General features: G+C 37.9%; 1 protein-coding gene across 1 annotated transcript in view; it reads left to right on the forward strand.

Annotated features, from left to right (window-relative positions):
- Positions 1–20575, forward strand: part of LOC124786712 (protein KIAA0100) — a 329777-nt gene that overhangs the window by 43499 nt on the left and 265703 nt on the right. Inside the window, exons 4-6 of the mRNA XM_047254285.1 lie at positions 1562–1840; positions 9100–9276; positions 13534–13666. Coding sequence (XP_047110241.1) covers positions 1562–1840; positions 9100–9276; positions 13534–13666 — 589 coding nt within the window. The remainder of the gene's footprint in view (positions 1–1561; positions 1841–9099; positions 9277–13533; positions 13667–20575) is intronic.

The following is a 20575-nucleotide window of genomic DNA, read 5'->3' on the forward strand; positions in this document are numbered from 1 at the left end:
TCATTGTTAAATTACTAATTTTTTACTTTCTACCAGTATATAGAAATCATGTTTTTTGAAGTGGCATTGCTATTAAGAAACACTTAAGAATAATAACAGTGGCAAATGATAAAAATATTGTATTCTGTATGCATTATTGAATTTGTGATAGATTTGAATGACTGCTTAAAAATTGTTATACATCAGGATTATGGAATACTCAGAATATATATAAATACACTGATATGTCGCAAGAGAGACACGTCTACAACACACTCCACTGCTACAGTAATGAGAGAATTTCAAAGTCTCAAACACCTATTAAAATCACCTAGTCCAAAAGTGGGAAAAATGGAAAGGTTGTGGCAGAGGGTTAGCCACTTATACTTTTGCAGGTGGTAATACCTTAACAATAGCAATAAATGATGGTTTGCTTCTCTTTCAACAACTGCACGCCAATACACAAATCTATTCAATAGTGCCAATATCTCTAGTCAGTGTCACTCCAGTATGCAACAAATTTGTGTTTAGCAGCCTAATCTGAAATATGATTACCATAAAACTTAAAAGCCAATACATTGAAATTTAAATTATCTTTAGTATGCTCAAAATCATCTGCAAGAAACTCAGGACGTTCACAAATTGGATGCCAAATATCTTTAAAAAAAATTGAATGCTTGATGCTGTAACTGCAATTTATTTACACAAAGGATCAGTTACATCAAGAATACATTTACTAAATGTTAAATAACACACACATGTACAATGACCTGTGACTGTTTTTTTTTTTTTAAGAAAGTGAACCAATATTTGGATTGTTATTGTTGGAAAAAGTGGATTGCTACTTTCCCTACATTTTTGACATTCCTACCTTTAGTTTCCATTGTTTAATCAGATTGCTGTTGTATTTAACTAAACTTTTGCTACATGCTTCACACTGAAATGAAAAGGCAATAGGAGAAAAGTGCTCAAGAAACAAAAGTAAATGCTGTCTTGTGTGCTGAATACCTGCAGTACCATCTACAGTCTGCTATTTGCTAAAGTAAAAGCAAACTTCCTAAACTCGGCAAAAATTGCTGTCAATAGTTCACTGTGACAGTGCCGGATGCCATTTGTCGGATATTTGGATGACATACTATGGAAGTAGGCCTGGGAGGCACTATAGCACCTTCGTTACTCAGCCTGCTGTAAATCTCTATTTCTACGATTTTTTTTCCCTAGAGACTGAAGAATCATTGAGAGGAGAAACCGTCTGCAGCATCCACTGCAGCATTTGTGCTGCGGGTCACTCTCTTCAAACACTGTTATATTATTATATTCCCAAAGGCATCCATTAACAGCCAAATGCCAAGACTCAGCAGCTGGAGATTATATGAAATAATAACGATAATCATGATTATGATTATTATGATGATGATGATGATGATGATGATGATAATTTTGGTGATAGTCACCTCAACATTTTACATACATCGTTCATATACTCACTTCAAGAAATACAGCTTTCAGATGTAAAATATGTTGTTTAATTGTGCGAACACTTATTGTGTTATTTTTTAAAGTATTCTCATTCTTTTAACAGTTCATGGCTGTCCATATATACAATGTAAACACAATACTTCTGCGTGCTGAGTCTCCCGAATGGTTGATTCATGCAACTGCTGGAGAGGTTCATCTGGATGGAAGCATTGTGCATAATGCTCGCAGCCTGATAGCTAATGTATCAATCACATCAGCAACTGCCAAAATATTAAGACATGCAGTACAAAAAGATGAAACATGTCAGGCATGCCTTGGAGAAGTTTCCTTTGGAATAACAATGGAGGCAACATTCGTAGCCCAAGGAGCATTTTCTGTTGAGGTATTGTTATTTCATTGTTCCTTTTTCTGCTGCTCACAAGGAAATAAATTGATAAGTGATACATTTATTAAATTTCATTCATTTCTGTGGAGACTTTAGTGGTATATTGTACTTAGAACATAGGTGAATCCTTGTGGTAAGGCCAAGCTTGTTGCATAGAAAGTAGTACAGATTTTCACTGAGGTTTTGTGATAGGACATGTAAAGATTGATGAGATAAATAAAACATAAACAAGTTGGTATGGGAAACTTCATAAGAAACACACATTTTTTGGAAGTTGCAAGACTGATTGGATTTTCTTCTCCTATTTATTCCTGATAACTATGTATTTTCATTCTGGCAGTCTGTCATTGTGTCAGAGCACTGAAAACGTGGAAAATGATAAAAACCGTGCAGACTAAAGATTATTTTGTCAATGGAATGCACACTATTATGAAAATTTCTGATAAATTAAAGCTGTTTGTTTGACTGGGACTTGCACCTGGAACTTTGCCTGTAAAGTTACTTTTCATACCAACTGAGCAATCTAGACATGCACGCTTACCTATCATTAAACCTACGAATACCTCTCTACTACTTTCCAAATTTATCTATAGCTCTCGTGCATACTTTGCTGGCCAAGCATTCTTCAAGAGAAATAATATTACTGACAGTGGCTTCACCACAGTGTGTGGTTTATTTTCAGAATGATCTTTCACTAGACAGCAGAGAGGATATTGTTGTGAAAATTCATGGGAGATTAAAACTATGTTTCAAAATGGGACTTTTATCAGAGTATATAAAGAAAGCTTTTAAAATAAGTGGTGTACAAACTCAGCTTATTGATTGCTTTATCATCCTTATTGAACAAAACTGTTGGGATATCCAATTATTCAGCATTATGAACTTATATGGCCCTAATTAGATACCTGTTACATTTGTAGCAGCCTTTGCAGGAGTCATCCATAGAAGAATCATGCAGAACCTTGAAGAAAATGTAATCACAAATCTACTACAAGAGAGAAAGACAAGAAAATAGTTAGAATATATAATAAAAGATGCCTCCTAACCTTACGAGAAAATTATCACATATGCAAAGTAAAATCTGAAATGAAGCTACTACTAAATGACTACCGAACATGACTAACCATTCACTGTGTACACCGATTGATCACATAACACAAAAATTCCCAGTATATGATCACAAATGCCATTTCTCTCCTAAGTCTATAAATGAAAAAGAGAAAGAAAACAATGAAAAATCTAGGATGGAATTATGAAAAGGATAGTTGCTACTCGCCATTTAGGGGAGATACTGAGTCGCAAATAGGCACAACAAAAAGACTCATGTCCATTATAATTATCCAGGCTGTTATGCCGTGGTCGGTTGATGAATTTTGCCTCAATTCCCAACGTTTCGTCTCCGACTGCGGGAGACATTTTCAAGGGGGTCTGTAGGTCGATGGAAGGTCCAACACACCCACTGGCTCACTACTGACTGCCGCTAAATTCCATGTCCGCGAGCTCCCGCGCCGCGGTATGACGTCACGTGTTTTGAAAACGTCAGTGCAAATGGCCGCTGTCCGTCGCCGTCGATCGCCGTTGCCATCACCCAGTAGTGGACGGGTGGTACACATCTTCTTTAACACTGTCATCCATATACCGTTTAATTTCGCGCCCTCCTCCTTTCTGTTGAAATTATTTGGATGTTTAGCGATTTTGATTGCCTCCTTGTAGAGCCTTTTGTAGTATCCGCTTGTGGCCGCTAGTACTTGCGTCTCCTCGAAACGAATATTGTGGTTCCCTGGCTGGAAAGCATGCTCCACAACAGCTGATTGTTCTGTTTCTCCTCTTTTACAATTTCCCTTGTGCTCTTCCAAACGTTTAGAAACAGTTCTTTTAGTTGTACCCACATAAACATCACCACAGCTGCATGGGATCCTATACACTCCAGCTTTTTCCAAAGGTTTGCGAGCGCTTCTGTTGTGGGTGGTGGTTCGAATCCCGGTGCAAATAATGGTCCGTGTGCGTGGGTTTGCGGTATACTGAGTGTCCCAAACTACCATTTTCGTTTCTAAAAACAAGCACATCGAGGAAATGTAAATTGCCGTCTACCTCCTCCTCCATTGAATACTGAATTCTCAAGTTTATGCTGTTTAGATGTTCGTGGAACCGGCTTAGTTCCTCCCTACCATGTCTCCACAGCACAAACGTGTCGTCCACGTATCGGAACCATACATTTGGTTTTTTGCAGGCAGTAACTAAGGCCTGTTCTTTGAATTTCTCCATAAAGAAGTTTGCAATTACGGGACTTAGGGGGCTTCCCATAGCCACGGCATCCGTTTGCTCATAAAACTGTTCATTGCACTTGAAGTATGTGGTCGTCAAACAACACTTAAACAGTTCTAAAATATCGGCAGGAAAAATTCGATCCAGCTGTTCCAATACATCATTAAGTGGAACCATGGTAAACAGCGATACCACACTGAAGCTGACCAAGATGTCCTCCGGCTGGACCACTATGCCATTAAATCTGCTGATGAAATGTGTCGAATTCTTTATATAAGAGTCCGAACGGCTCACATGTGGTTTCAACAGCGTAGTCAAAAACTTGGCTAACGAGTAGGTGGGCGAATCAATGGCACTTAGTATCGGTCTTAACGGCACATTTTCTTTATGAATTTTGGGCAATCCATAAAGCCTCGGTGGTAGCGCAACCGAATTGCAGAGACCTTTCTGTACACTCTCTTCAATGGAGGACTTTTTTATTAACCGCAACACAGTTCTGAGAACTTTGTTAGTGGGGTCCTTATTCAGCTTCCTATATGCTTGCTGATCCAATAGATCAGTAATTTTACTCTGATAGTCGGCCAGATCCATAACCACCGTTGCGCTTCCTTTGTCAGCTGGGAGAACCAAAATACTGTTGTCGTCATTCAGGAGTTTTAAAGCTCTTCTCTCACCCACAGTTATATTACTTAAAACTCCTGCTGTTGAAACCACATGTGGGCTGTTCGGACTCTTATATAAAGAATTCGACACATTTCATCAGCAGATTTAATGGCATAGTGGTCCAGCCGGAGGACATATTGGTCAGCTTCGATGTGGTATCACTGTTTACCATGGTTCTACTTAATGATGTATTGGAACAGCTGGATCGAATTTTTCCTACCGATATATTAGAACTGTTTAAGTGTTGTTTGACGACCACATACTTCAAGTGGAATGAACAGTTTTATGAGCAAACGGATAGCGTGGCTATGGGAAGCCCCCTAAGTCCCGTAATTGCAAACTTCTTTATGGAGAAATTCGAAGAACAGGCCTTAGGTACTGCCAGCAAAAAACCAAATGTATGGTTCCGATACGTGGACGACACGTTTGTGCTGTGGAGACATGGTAGGGAGGAACTAAGCCGGTTCCATGAACATCTAAACAGCATAAACTCGAGAATTCAGTTTTCAATGGCGGAGGAGGTAGACGGCAAATTACATTTCCTCGATGTGCTTGTTTTTAGAAACGAAAATGGTAGTTTTGGACACTCAGTATACCGCAAACCCACACACACAGACCGTTATTTGCACTGGGATTCGAACCACCATCCACAACAGAAGCGGGGTGTTATCAAGACGTTAGCGGACAGAGCTAGAAATATTTGTGAACCTGAGTTGCTCGATGCTGAGATGGAACATCTCCACAGTGCACTAATGAAGAACGGATATTCGTCTGCCGAAATAAAACGTACGTTGAGGCAGCCACGCAGAAATCATACTGACGTACAGGCTACTGCAAAATCTAAGGTTTTCCTGCCATTTGTTAAAAATGTAACGGAAAGAATAGGGAGGATCTTGACAAAGCGGAATATTACCGTAATTTACAAGCCCACCAGGAAGATACAGGAATACCTTAAGCCTGCCAAGGACGCTCGCAAACCTTTGGAAAAAGCTGGAGTGTATAGGATCCCATGCAGCTGTGGTGATGTTTATGTGGGTACAACTAAAAGAACTCTTTCTAAACATTTGGAAGAGCACAAGGGAAATTGTAAAAGAGGAGAAACGGAACAATTAGCTGTTGCGGAGCATGCTTTCCAGCCAGGGAACCACAATATTCGTTTCGAAGAGACGCAAGTACTAGCGGCCACAAGCGGATACTACGAAAGGCTCTACAAGGAGGCAATCGAAATCGCTAAACACCCAAATAATTTCAACCGAAAGGAGGAGGGTGTGAAATTAAACGGTATATAGATGACGGTGTTAAAGAAGATGTGTAGCACCCGTCCACTACTGGGTGATGGCAACGGCGATCAACGGCGACGGACAGCGGCCAATTGCACTGACGTTCTCAAAACACGTGACGTCACACCGCGGCGCAGGAGCGCACGGACACGGAATTTAGCGGCAATCAGTAGCGAGCCAGTGGGTGTGTTGGACCTTCCATCGACCTACGGACCCCCTTGAAGATGTCTCCCGCAGTCGGAGACGAAACGTTGGGAATTGAGACAAAATTCATCAACCGACCATGGCATAACAGCCCAGATAATTATAATGGACATGATATTTCCGGCCGTGAAAGTCTACATTTTAGTAACAAAAAGCCTGTCAAATAAAGCTTTCTGTCAGACAGGCCTTCATCAAAAAAGGCCGCACGCGCGCGCCACATACACACACACACACACACACACACACACACACACACACACACACACACACACAAACCAATGGTCTCTGGCTGCCACAGTCTGTCTGGCTGTGGCAATCAGAAACTGTGTGTGCGTGTGCGTGGGCGTGGGCGTGGGCGTGGGCGTGGGCGTGGGCGCCAGTGGCCACAAAGTAAACGGTAAGCTTTCAAACAGTTTGCCACATGAGAGAAAGCTGTCTAATTTACAAATAATAATTTTGACACTGATCTGTAAGTTACTTTCCATTTTATTATAACAATTTCAACTAGCTGTTAAAAAAGAAAAAGAAAAACCTTAACTTGCAGCATGCAGAAGGCGTTTTACTTTTAAAATACTGGAATTTATATACTGCTGATGTGAAAATGGCCTCCACAAGAAACTTGTTATTTTGATTATGATGGTGAGAACTGGCATTCAGTGTCATGTGAATAACAAACAACATATGGACATAACTTTTTTTGATATCTTTGATAAATAAGCTGCTTTTCTGAATGACTAATGGTGTGTCTTAAGGCCAGGCTCTAGACTGTAGGCAACTTGAAAGTATTATCTCTCTTAGAATAGAAATACTCTTTTACTTTGTTTACAGTCTTCTGTAAGTCATAGTGAGAGTGATATTGCTCAATTCGGTTATTATATTATCAGAAACTTATGTAGTGCATATTACAATCATAACTCACCATATACTACTTGTCTACAGTGTCAAATTTCTATTCATATGGTATGTTCTGCCTCACTTGCACATGTCATTTCAGGTACAGCTTACATTGTAGAAAGCTCTTGTTTGGAGACAAAATAGCCGTAGTAATGGTGGACCTTAGCTTAGTATAGATTTTATTCATTCCGGAAAATACGAGAAATCTTTTCTGGGTGGCTGAAGTATCAAGGTTAATAAATTATTTTCTTTTCTTTCATTTAGGCCAATTTTTGCACAATTTTTAGAAGTCATCACAGCAGCTGATACATCGTCTCATGGCCACTTTCTCTCTCTCTCTCTCTCTCTCTCTCTATAATACTCGCTGCTTGGTTGTTGAGTACCACTTGCATCAATGATGTCAGACTGAACATGACTTTAAATGGTTAGCTGCAGTTTTTTTATATGAACTTCATGGAGAAATGTCATTTTGTTGTTTTGTCGCTATAAGGCCTAGAAACATCAGTATTGTGTCATTTGCCTTCTTCATAGTACCATACCAGATGGAGGAATGTTATAGCAGTAGACCTCCATTTGGAAAGAGTGGAATGAAAATTGTGTAAATAAAACAATGCTAGTTATTAGAAATGCCTTCAGATGGTTCATTTAGGGATGAGTATATAAATCAAGATACATTGTGCTCCCAGTTATTTGTGTGTGGGTTATTTATGCAGAAAGAAGAAAAGGGAGAGATGCGCAATATTTTTCTCTAGCAAACAGCAATAAACAATATGCTGTATGACCATTTTCATTGTTCAGACAGCTGCTGCATGACAACAGAGTACCATTCCCATTGTTATCGAACAGCCTGTTCCATGTAAATGTAAAACAAACACAGTTTTCTGATGTTAATTGGCGTGTGAGTGTTAACAAAGCAAGGTAAAAGAAATTAGTAAGAGAAGTGACAGAGAAACAAAAGAAACATGTTGACATTAAAACAAAAATAGGATTAATTGAAAGATTTGAGAAGGGGAAATTTATGCAAAACTATGAAGTATTTGAGAAAAGTAATGAGACTGACTACACTGCAAGTGATCTGGCAATGTGTTGCTGTTTGCTTGCAGATGCTCAGTCCAAGTTTCAGATCTGTACAGCCATCAAGTGATCATGGAGGAAAATTCTTCCAGGTAAAAAGAAAATGATTTTTGAGGTTCCAGTGATGAAGAAGTAAGAATAATGAATCTGGCAATAGGTTTAAATTGTTTTGAAAATGTCAAAAACTTGAATATGTGGCTGAAGATCAACATATGTGTCTCTGGCTTTCAGCCATGAGAGATGCAGAAACTGTGACAGCTGTTTCATAAAAAAAACCAAAGACGAGGGCAGAGAATGTCTGAGAGGGGATGAAGACAGTGACCTTGTCAGTCATTGTGCCACAATGTAATGTGTTGATACTCTTCTAGAGGGGTTTCAGTACAGTGACATTATTACTGCAAGAGAAATTTGAAATGCCGTGTGAAAAATGTCAGCTGGTCTCAGAAGTAGACCATCATATACTGTTTTAAGAAATAACAGACCTGCAGTACCTATGGGTAGAACTTGGATAAACTTTCAAAAAAAATGTGTGTTTGAAAATATCTTAGTTAATCATGTTTTTCGATTATTCATGTATCTCCTCCCTCACATTACCCCGAGTAATTTGGAGTATACTGTATATCACAAATAACTTTTTTTTTTTTAAGAAAGAGCTGAAAAACTTTTACATAATATATTGTGTTCAAGTACATTTATTGTAAAATATTATATGTGTCATTATATATGAATTGCTCTGATATGTTTACCCAAAAATTATGAATAAATAGATAAGTAAGCTAGGTCATCTAGTATTATTCCTAATGATTTAAAGTGAAAAATCTTTAATTCTTGTAAATGAGTGACAACATGCTTTATAATTTAATTTTCATTTCAAAGAGGCTTTTCATTGGAATGGACAACACAAAAGCAGTAATAAATGAAGGTTTCTATAGCTTTGCTCAAGAGCGGCAGGTCAATTCTGAATTTAAAGCAAGTGACAAAGAAATCAAACCCAAAAAGAATCAAGAGGATTTGCATGAAGTTGTTCGCAGACTGTCACCTATCTTACCAAAGGTGTGTAAGTGTTTTCTTTATCTTTTTGGACATTATCTTCAATTATTGAAAAATGATGATGTCTAAGCATTTAGACAAAATATGTGTAGTTTTAGGAAATAAGACAGTTTCTAATAAACACATGAATAATTCTTGTTACTACCCGATTTACTAGCAACTTTTTCTGTGATTAATTGTAGATTAGAATAAGCTTGAAAATGGCTGTATTAATTTGATAAATGCTCTGCACTGTTTTTCTCATCATTGTCAAATGTTGAATTGCTCAACATTTGTATCTTAAGGTTATTACTGAAAAGAATTTTAATTCAGTCACTATGGACTGTTGTCTCCTGCTGGTGCATATAAATGAAGTTTAAACTACAGTATATTCCTAACCATCTACTGGCATAATTTCATGCTAGCTACATCATTTAAATATTCACTTATGAAGCCGGCTAGCATTGTGGATTATATATCACATGCTCAGTAGCCACGTTAGATTCATGTTAGACTGATATAGTAATGAAGAATTCTTGTAGAATGTAAATAATTTGGGATTAAATATAATAGCTCACTGAATAGCAGAGGCAGTGAGTCATCGACAGGTACATTATCAATACTGAAAACTTGCTAGTGTTGGGTGACTCATCACATCTCCTATTCACTGAGTTGTTACTTTTACCCATGTAAAATGTTGTAGAAGGTGATAAAGCAAAACTACAAAAGGAATGAAAGACCCTAATTTCAATACTTCTCCATGTGCATGTGATGATGCAAGCCATTTGAATCTACAGTGGAATATAGCTAAGTCATAGAGACACAAAAACATTTTTTTGTATAACAAATTCTGTTGCTAACATCACGGCAGCTGATAATATTTTGGTCACTGGTCTTCATGATACATCTGTTAAAATCAGTTTAATTGCCCTTGTGTTGGAGAAGCTAGGTGACATATTACAATGATTGGATGGCCAAAAATATAATGACCATTTGTATTTTTATCAAAAATAAAATCACCATTTTTTTCTTGAGTTGCTGTAAGAATGTTCCAATTGGTTGAATCTTGTGTTGAGATGCACAATTGAAATGATGAGAAATTGCTGTCTGTTAATAAATTGTACATTAGCTGCTAGTTGACTCTTCAGAAAGTGCAATTTCTTTTGTTTATCTCCTAATAATGTTTTTCTCCTGGATACCCAGCAGCCAGCTCTTACTATCCACCAACACTTTAACAAATAAATGTTTCCAAAGTTCCAAGTGCTATACAATCTTTCTTATGATGTTTACACAGTTTATTATTAGTATTATTATTATCAGGAAATGCATAGTTAATATTAGTCCTTGTCAGTTACATTTTAATTTTTTGTGTATGTCAGTTGTCTAAACAGCTTTCATGTATTCCTGTTAAATGTCTTGTTCATTCGTCCATGTTTCATAGATCCCATCAAGAAGGAAGAGCTTCGTATTTTTGGAACAAATCAAAGTATACAATAACATAGGATTAGCAAATCATAGAAACTTAATCTGTATATTTTATTAACAATAAACTAATACTACACAGCTTAATGCTATTCATGCTTATGACAGCTAAATTTTTATCTGGTAAATTAGAAATAGCTGCAATATTGAAAAATGCTGTTACCACTTCAGTTATGCAAATTAGCTGCAGTTTGTCTCCTTTTGGTAACATAATATTGGCCTGATTATATTTTTATTTTTCAAAGAAAATAGTTGTGTACTTCACTAAACATGAAGCCTTGTTTACAGTACATTATTACATGTCATCCAGATTTTTAATGAACACTGCTACTTGCATTTAGCTAATAGAACTTTCCAACCATCGAATCTAGATATTCAGGTAATTTGTTGTAAGAATGACTAATTAGACATGTTTCAATAGTATGAAAAGGAAAGTTGCCACTCACATATAATAGAGATGCTGAGTTGCAGATAGGCACAACAAAAAAATCGTCACAAATAAATAAACCTTTTGGCTGTTAAGGGTTCATGAACAATAGACACACACACACACACACACACACACACACACACACAAATGCGGCTCCCACACACGACCACAGTCTCAGGCAACTGAAACCACACTGCGTGCAGCAGCACCAGTGCATGATGGGAGTGGCAACTGGGTGAGGGTAAGGAGGAGACTTGGGTGGGGGGAGAGAGGGATAGTATGGTGGGGGTGGCAGATGGTGGAGTGATGCAGGTTAGATGGAGGATAAGGGGGGAGGGGAGGGGGGGAGTAGTGGAAAATGAGAGAAGTAAAAAGACTGATTGTGATAGTGGAATGATGGCTACGTTGTGCTGGAATGGGAACAGGGAAGGGGTTGGATCGGTGAAGACAATGACTAACGAAGTTTAAGACCAGGAGTGTTCCAGCAATGTAGGATGTACTGCACGGGGTGTTCCCACCTGTGGAATTCAGAAAAGATGGTGTTGGTGGGAAGGATCCATATTGCACAGGCTGTGAAGCAGTCATTGAAATGAAGGATGTCATGTTTGGCAGTGTGTTCAGCAACAGGATGGTCTAATTGTTTCTTGGCCACAGTTTGTCGGTAGCCATTCATTCAGACAAACAGCTTGTTGGTTGTCATGCCCACATAGAATGCAGCACAGTGGTTACAGCTTAGCTTGTAGATCACATGACTGGTTTCACAGGTAGCCCTGCCTATGATGGGACAGGTGATGTTTGCGACCAGACTGGAACAGGTGGTGGTGGCAGGATGTACGGGACAGGTGTTGCGTCTAGGTCTCTTACAGGGATATGAGCCATGAATTAAGGGGTTGGGAGCAGGGGTAGTGTAGGAATGGACGAGTATATTGTGTAGGTTTGGTGGATGTCAGAATACCATTGTGAGAGGGGTGAGAAGGATAGTGGGCAGGACATTTCTCATTTTAGGGAATGCGAAAGGTAGTTGAAACCCTGGTGTAGAATGTAATTTGGTTGCTCCAGTCCTGGATGGTACTGAGTTAAAAAGGGAATGCTCCTTTGTGGCCAGACAGTGGGACATTGGGCCGGCCAGAAAGGAACATTCCTGTCGTTACTCAATACCACCCAGGAGTGGAGCAACTGAATTACATTCTCCGCCAGGGTTTTGACTACCTTTCATCATGCCCTTAAATGAGAAATGTTCTGCCAACTATCCTTCCCACCCCTCCCGCAGTGGTATTCTGCCGTCCATCCATTACAGAAATCAAGAATCGTGACAGTTTTGTTTTTGATTGTTATCAACATTGATACTTGCAGGATATTGAGTGCAGGGATTCCAAGACTATAGAGAATGTTTTAATTTCAAGTGTGAAGTTGATCAGCAAATGACAGAAGTAGTATGTTTTTTGTGTGATGTTATTAATTTTTTTTTCTGTACTTATTCTGTAAAACCTAGCATCTTGCTGAATTTCATGATTCTACATGAATGGGCAGTAGCCAATAGGTTTTAATGCATGAGTTTGCAAAAATCAGCATATGTGTCATAAATGGCCATATCTTTTTATTGAGTTGACTTAGAAGCTCCAATTTCTTACACTGCCAATGGGTTGTAGAACTTCGTAAGTGACATAGATTTCAAGTTTTGTGTCTACTCCTTCCTGAGAAAAATGGTTTTTAACAGTCAGGCAGACAGACAGATGGACAACAAAGTGATCCTATAAGAGTTCCATTTTTATCAATTGTGGTATGGAACCCGAAAATATTTGGTGTATAATCATAGAGTGCAGCTGATACAAAACATAAACTATATATAGTGAAGTGTGTGCAGCTACATTAATAGATGTTAAATATTTTACTTATTCTCCTTCTCCTGGATGAAATCTCAAAATACATTCACATTTCCACAGTTCAGTATGTTAACTGCTTCCTATTGCCTTTCTATTGTGTTCTCTGTGTCCTTTTGTTGTTCTTGTGGCAAAAGATGTGTGCAACATCCACTTTCTCACTATCCAGAGTTACATAGTTAACTATTCCCTCCACTATCTCTCTGTTTTATTTCCTATTCACTAAATGCATGTTTTTTCATTTTCACTTTTTAATCTGGATCTAACTCTTTAATGTTTCTACCTTGCCTGATGTTGTTAGCTGACACCTGCATAATCTTCTCTTTCATATGCATGTAAAGAACGAAATAATGCAAGGAATATGGCAAACAATTTCAGTGCTTTGTTCATTTGAATCATTGGGGTTTAAAACACTAAATGAATGTAACGAAGTACCTACTTTTTGCAATTTTTTTACCAAAATTTCCATTTTTCTTATTTCACTTTTAGGATTTCCATCTTAAGATTGAGGATTCTCTTCTAACTGGAATGAGAGATGACAGAGCAGATTTCATCTCAGCGCTTCAATCTTTTCAGCTACATTCAAAATTATTTGTGAAAACGCCTTCACCTCGAGCTGCAGGTAAAACTGTAAAACTTATTTTAGTGCTGGAGATTTATGTTCTGAACATAGCCAGTATAAATACTGCTATCTTACTGTGCAGACAAACTACCTCAGGTCACATATCGTTTGACATATTTGACTGGTTGCTCATCAGAAGTAGGCCTTCTCGAATATTAATTGCTGTGTTGGCAACACAAAGATTTAAAACACCACTGACCATCAACATCAACACATCCTGTTTATGATGCTGCCAAGCAGTGCTTTAAACTTCTGATGTGTTGCCACCAAGGCAATAAATTTATGTGAGGATACTCATATCTGTTGACTGAAACTAGTCCAATAAATCATATAATACACAGTTTGTAGTGGTTTATGTTTCTATTAATTACACTGGTCACAGCATTCCCTGCTGGCAGAGCCTAGACTTTCTACTTCTAGCTTAGCTGGCATTTACAGTAATATTAGTGAAAACTGCAACACCCTGGCAAGAATGGCTTAAATAAACCTCAACTTGAGAGATGTTAAAATCTGTGGAAAACAAAATGTGACTAACATTGCAGATAGATGTCATTCATGTAGTCTCAGTGGCACATTTTTTGTGGTTGTAAAAGCCATTGTTACGCTTGACTCACCAATGAACAGTTTATCGGAGTAAACAGAAACATTAAATGAAATGCTAGAATTTTTCACAGACATCAAATGGCCCAATGTCAACATGTGAATGAGTTAAAATGGGACATAACAATCTGTTTATGGGAGGTGGATTTGTTATGCTGTGACCTTTCACAATTTCATCACCATTCCTGGCTCACTGTTAGAGCACTGCAAATGGTGTGACTCTATCTGTGTTGACAGTTTAATAGTCAGCTGACAGTCAAAGTGGTGGTGCACTTGCTGAGTTACCTTCTCCCATCCAGAAATGGAGACAGATTGAAGAGGGCAACCAAATGTCTTTTTCTGGTATGTTGAATGACAAAATGCAGTGTTTATCTATGACTGCTATTTCAGTATTTTTATCCAGTGTGGACTACATGTGTTTGATATTATATTGGTGACAGTAACCTGGCAGCCTGTATTCTTGAATAGAACTGTGCACATGGGTCAAGTTAGTAGTTTTGGGATACCATTGGGTCCTGTCAAGGGTGAGGAATTTGCAAGGCTTCCTCAAAGAACCTGCATGCCTTCAGCCACCATCACGAATCACCGGAGTAAATGGTTAGAACATTGTCCCACATACCCTGTGTGCTTTCAGACAAACAAACCCTTGCTGAAGATTTACAGCACTTGAGAGAATGTTTAGAGTGGAGCAGGTACTGAGACAAACAGATCAGGCATGTCCTACACACAAATAAACAGTGCCTTGAGAAGGAACCAATACCAAAGAAGAAAAAGCTAGATGAAAAATCTTTACTCTACTGATGCAGTTTTGCAAATACTGGGAGAAGATTTTGAAAATAAGGTTTCCAACCTATGAAAAAAAATGTTTTCTATGCATTATGAAATATAATATAGGGCTCTGAAAATCCAGTGTACACTGCCTGCCATGTTGATGTGGCTCATGTTGTGTTGGATGGACTGTAAGAACTGTTGAATCAAGCAGTGAGCTAAATCAGCTATCACCAAACACTGCCTCACATGAGAACAGAAAATGAAACCTAAAGATATCAGCATGGTATCAAATTTCTGGGAAATTGTGATAAAGGAGACAGTCAACATTAGCAGGTGCATATCCCATTCCCAGTTTGATTGTAATATAAACAGTGAGCAACAAAATTTATGCTTCACCCTTGAAAAGGTCTTCAGTCCCAAAGGGTGCAGTTCAAACACAGGAGAAAGGTAGACCTAGGAACCATAGGTATAATAGGTGTTAATTGCTGTAGTGGTGCTGGGAAAGAACAAGGGCTCCAAGTGATAATAGAAAGCACTGAAGCTCAAACTATTATAGGTACTGAAAGCTGGCTAAGATTGGAAATGAGTTCACCCAACATCTTTTACAAAGGACCTATTGGTGTTAAGAAACAATAGATTAAATACAGTTGTTGTTGGTGGTGGTGGTGTGGTTGCTGCTTAGAATTATAAGGGGCAGTAAAGTGGAAATGAGACAGATGAAAAGAAAAGTAAGTAAACTGCTTATTATTTCAAAGTAATCACCATAACTGTTAATACATGTATCCCACTAAGAGACAAGACGGTCAGCACCTTGATGGAAAAATGTTTGAGGCTGCCTATGGCACCATGATTGTACCCAGACATTCAACTCTTTGTCTGAAGCAAATTGACAGCCACAAATGTGTCTCTTCAGGGTTCCAAGAATATGGAAATACGATGGCGAGAGATCAGGACTGTATGAAAGATGTATAAGGGCTTCCCAAAGAAACTTCTGCAGTGTAGTTGAAACAACAGGCACACCAGCTCCAGGGAAGTTATGATAACTTTCCTCTTTGACTGCAAGGGCTTGCTGCTCATTGACTTTCTGAAACATGATGCCACAAGTAATGAACATGGGCAAATGGATAGTTTGCAAAAACTCTTGCGAACCATCAAGTTCAAACACCCAGGAATGTTGATGAACAGCATCATTCTGTTGCAGTATAATGCCTGCCCACATTACCAATGTTGTTTTGAGTATGCTGGAGAAGTTGTATAGGGAAGCTCTTACACATCCTCCATACAGCCCCAATCTCTCCCCATGTGATTTCCATATTTTTGGAGCCCTGAAGAGAGACATTCACAGCCATCAACTTGCCTCAGTCGAAGAGGTGCATACCTGGGTACAGTCATGGTTCCGTAATGGGGTGGTACATGTTACTATTCAAGGTAGCAGTATGTCCCAGTTTCTCTCTACTGTGTTGGTGAAAGATAGTTGTGTACAAACCTTAATTTACAGTAGTAGAGGAGAGACCACATACTGTGCACGCACATTTTTTTTTTTGCACAGACATGATACGCAAATATAAGAACAGTACAGCTACAAGGTGTGATGGAGGGTAAATGTTTTACTGTGGTAAGGATGTGTTTATGCTGTGATGTCATGACCAGGGGATGCCTTGGATGCCAAAGCAGATGAAATTGGAATGACAATGGCTGTTGTTCCAAAAGATAAAACAAAAGAAGATTGTACAGAATTGCTTAATGAACTACTTTTGTACTTTTTGAGTTTGGGATACTAATGATCCGTCTGTTAACGGACCGAGTGAGGTGGTGCAGTGGTTAGCACACTGGACTCACCTTTGGGAGGACGACCGTTCAAACTTGAGTCTGCCGATCCTGATTTAGGTTTTCCATGATTTCCTTAAATCGCTTCAGGCAAATGCTGGGGTGGTTCCTTTGACATGGTATGGCCTATTTCCTACTGTACCCTATATTTCCCTAATCTGAGTTGCTGCTCCGTCTCTAATGACCTCGTTGTCGATGGGATATTAAACTCTAATCTCCTCCCCTTCCTCCTCCTCCATCACCGAGTTTGGTTATTAAGAGCTCAAATGTGAATGTTTAACTGATTTTTTGGAATTAATGGGACTTGTTCAAGACTGAAGGATTTTTTAAAAAAGTGGTTACATGGTTTTGTAGCTCGTGGGTAGCAAACGTAATTTTCCATTATCACAGTGCTTTCCTGCAGATGGTGAAGAAGTTCAATATAGGTACAAGTGCCACTACATAGCAGGACCACAACTTCAGGGCATGACGAGAGTGCAAAAAGAGAAGATTTAAAAGTAAAGGTAATTATGAACATGCAACTGACAGGTCACATTCATAGAATTGTTACCCTGGGTAATTACTCTCCAGCAATGAATACCAGCAGTAACATTCCAGTAGGCAACCACAAAGAGTTTCCATGAATGTACTGACCACCTTGTCCCACAATGAGATAAATATACTAACAGTTATGATGATTACTTTCAAAATAATAAAGAGTTTACTTATATATATTATATTTCTCATTTTTGTGTGACTGCCCTTTATAATTTATCTTGTAGTGAAATTGAAGCAGATATTTGCTGCATGATACTGTGAGTATAGGTTATACTTAACTAGAATAAATTAATAATTGGTACCTTTTAGTGACTCCCTACGCCCACAGTACAGTTGCTGAAAGATTCAAAGAAAACTTCAATATTTCAATTTATTGCTCGTAACATGTTATTTCACATGTATGTGCATTTTCAACTAAGTATAAAGTTTTCACAATTACAATTTTTTAGTTTACATTATTTCTTATTACATTATAACTCACGATAAATTCTAGTTATAAGGACATTTTTGGATAAGCCACTGCTTGACTCACTTTTTAAAAGTATCCCCTGTTAATGTTAGTGAAAGAAGACCCTAAGATTAACTTTAAAAGCAAAAAAGCCCCTATGCCAAAGGAGCTGTTTTTAATAACTTGTTACCAAACAAAGTTAAGATATTAGAGTTTGTGGTATATACATGGCATAAACTGTGAGGGTATTGTATCTAATGAATAAGACTTTGCAAGAAGTTCCTGGTTTTATTTTTACTTTGATCCTCTAAGCTCTCTTCTGCTGTATGAAAACCCTTTTCATGTTAGTTTGGCATGTCCCACCCCACAATACTATTCCATAAGACAAGGAAGGGTACACTAATACATAATATACAGTCCTTTCAGAATCAAGATACAGTGATAATCTTCTTGGGTGTTATTCTGTTACAGACATAATCAGCTTGCTCTTTCCATGAAAGTCGATCATCTATGCATAAACTCAAGAAATTACAATCTGTACAGGTTTTTGGTAGAATTTCATCAGTAACAGTATTTTGTCTGTTTGGACTACTTGGTTTAAAACGAATATTATTATTTTTTTCTATGTTTACTTTTAGGTTGTCTCTGTCAAAGTGAGCTCTTGCATTTTCAATAAAGTTATTTATCTCTTCGACTAGTCTGGGCTTACTGTCTGTACAGCAGACACCAGATGTATTGTCTGCATCCATAGTGCTCAATTGCTTAGCTATTATCAAGAGAACTTAGGAAATCATTTCCATAGCATATGAATAGGACTGGGCCTGAAATAGAGCCCTGAAAAACACCAAAATGTATATTTCTTATAGTTGACCTTCTCCTCTCCAGTATTTCTCCATTAGTGTGTATAATCTCCATTCACTGCTTTCTACCCTTCAAATATGTTTCTGGCAATTACAGGAGTTTTCCAGTGACACTACTCCTCGCAATTTTTGATAAGAGCATGTCATGATGTACTCTATCAAAAGCCCTTGAAAAGCCCAAGAATACTCCTGTTGCTTGGGATTTTTCATTTATTTTTTCAAGTACGTGATGGATATATTGTACTGCTGCTGACATGGTACTTCGACCTCTTCTGAACCCTTGCTGGAAATCACCTACTATCTCACCATTGTTATAATGGTCCATGACTTTTTTTTAAATATTATTTTCTCCATCAGTTTGCTGAAAGTTGAGATTAGGGAAATGGGTCTGTAGTTTTGAACATGCTTTATTTCCCCCTTTTTGTGTATTGTTTTAACTACAGCCAGTTTCAACTTGTCTGGGAACACACCATCTTTGAGAACACAGTTTATTAGGTGAACTAGAGGTTTCATTAGTTCATGTTTGCATTTATTCAATAGATATGGAGAATTTTCATCTAATCCTACTGAGTTTTTGTTTCTGAGGCTGTCAGTAAGCTGCGGAATGTCACATGTGCTTACTGAGGATAGTGTACTGTAGTTATGTTTGTTACTGGATTCAAATGTGTGCTGTATATCCTGTTTCATAGAGACATCGTTTTTGAGAGTATTATGGGGTAATTATTAAAAATATTGCTAACTACAAGGGGATCAGAGATAGTATTATTCACAGTTAATTGTACATTGTTATTTTTATTTTCTGTTTCATTGTTTCTGATCTTATTTACAATTGACCAGCAATCTTTGAAACATTACCTGAACTTTGTATCTCTCAGCTGATTCTTTCTGCTTTTAATGTCCTGACTTCTTTGCAGTACTTATATTTGTACTGCTTGTAGAGTTGTGTATGTGACTCTGAGTTAGTCTGTGTAAGCTATACATGTTTCCCATTTTTTCTTTCAAATCTTTTGTTTTAAAATCTAATGGCAGAGGTTTTGATTGTAAAGACTGATTTTTCTGGATACTCAATTTTTTTTAATGGCATGGCTCTATTTAAGTGCTCAGTCAGAATTTCTGTGAACATGTTCCATTTATTGTTGACCCCAATGGTAATAATAACTGATTGGCATGATTCATAGCTTAAACTATGTCTTAGTGTAGCAGTGTAGTTTACAGATAGTATTCGCCTGTGCTCGTATATTTTTCTTGTTTTGAATTAGGTATTACATTTTAGCACAAATGTTTGGCCTAAATGATCTGAGAGGTGACCATTTATGACATCTGTTGAGATGATGTGGTCATAATTTGCGATAACATGATCGAATAAGGTACTGTGTGTGTTAGCGATTCTGCTGTGTACTAGTCCAAGAAGGTCCTTAGCCCCACAAGACAGGATACAGTCTGTAAAACATTGTTCCCTCATAGCACTTTTTCTGGTGGTTATGAACTTACATTTTCTTGAGTAGATGGCAACACCATCACCCTTATTGCGCTCTATAGTAGAGCATAGCTAGGTTGTAGCCTTCTAATTTGCAGTATTGAATGTTGTCCACTGTTTTTTTTTTTTTTTGTGTTCTGTAACTATTACCACATGTGGTGATAGTCCTGTTATAAGTGATTCAAAAGCATCTATTTTGTTTCCTAAACCCTGTACATTATAATGCAAAAGTGATAAGTTATTCTCGCATGGACTCAAGACTGTTTGAGGTGTGTATGAAATACATACACTTGCATCTATTGTTGCACTGGTGGAAAGTTTTATTGTCCTAAAAAGTATTGTTTCGCTGACCTGACATTTTGTGGTTGATTCTCCCAAGTATTTGTTGT

This window comes from Schistocerca piceifrons, chromosome 1 (assembly GCF_021461385.2).
Source record: "Schistocerca piceifrons isolate TAMUIC-IGC-003096 chromosome 1, iqSchPice1.1, whole genome shotgun sequence".
NCBI lineage: Eukaryota > Metazoa > Arthropoda > Insecta > Orthoptera > Acrididae > Schistocerca > Schistocerca piceifrons.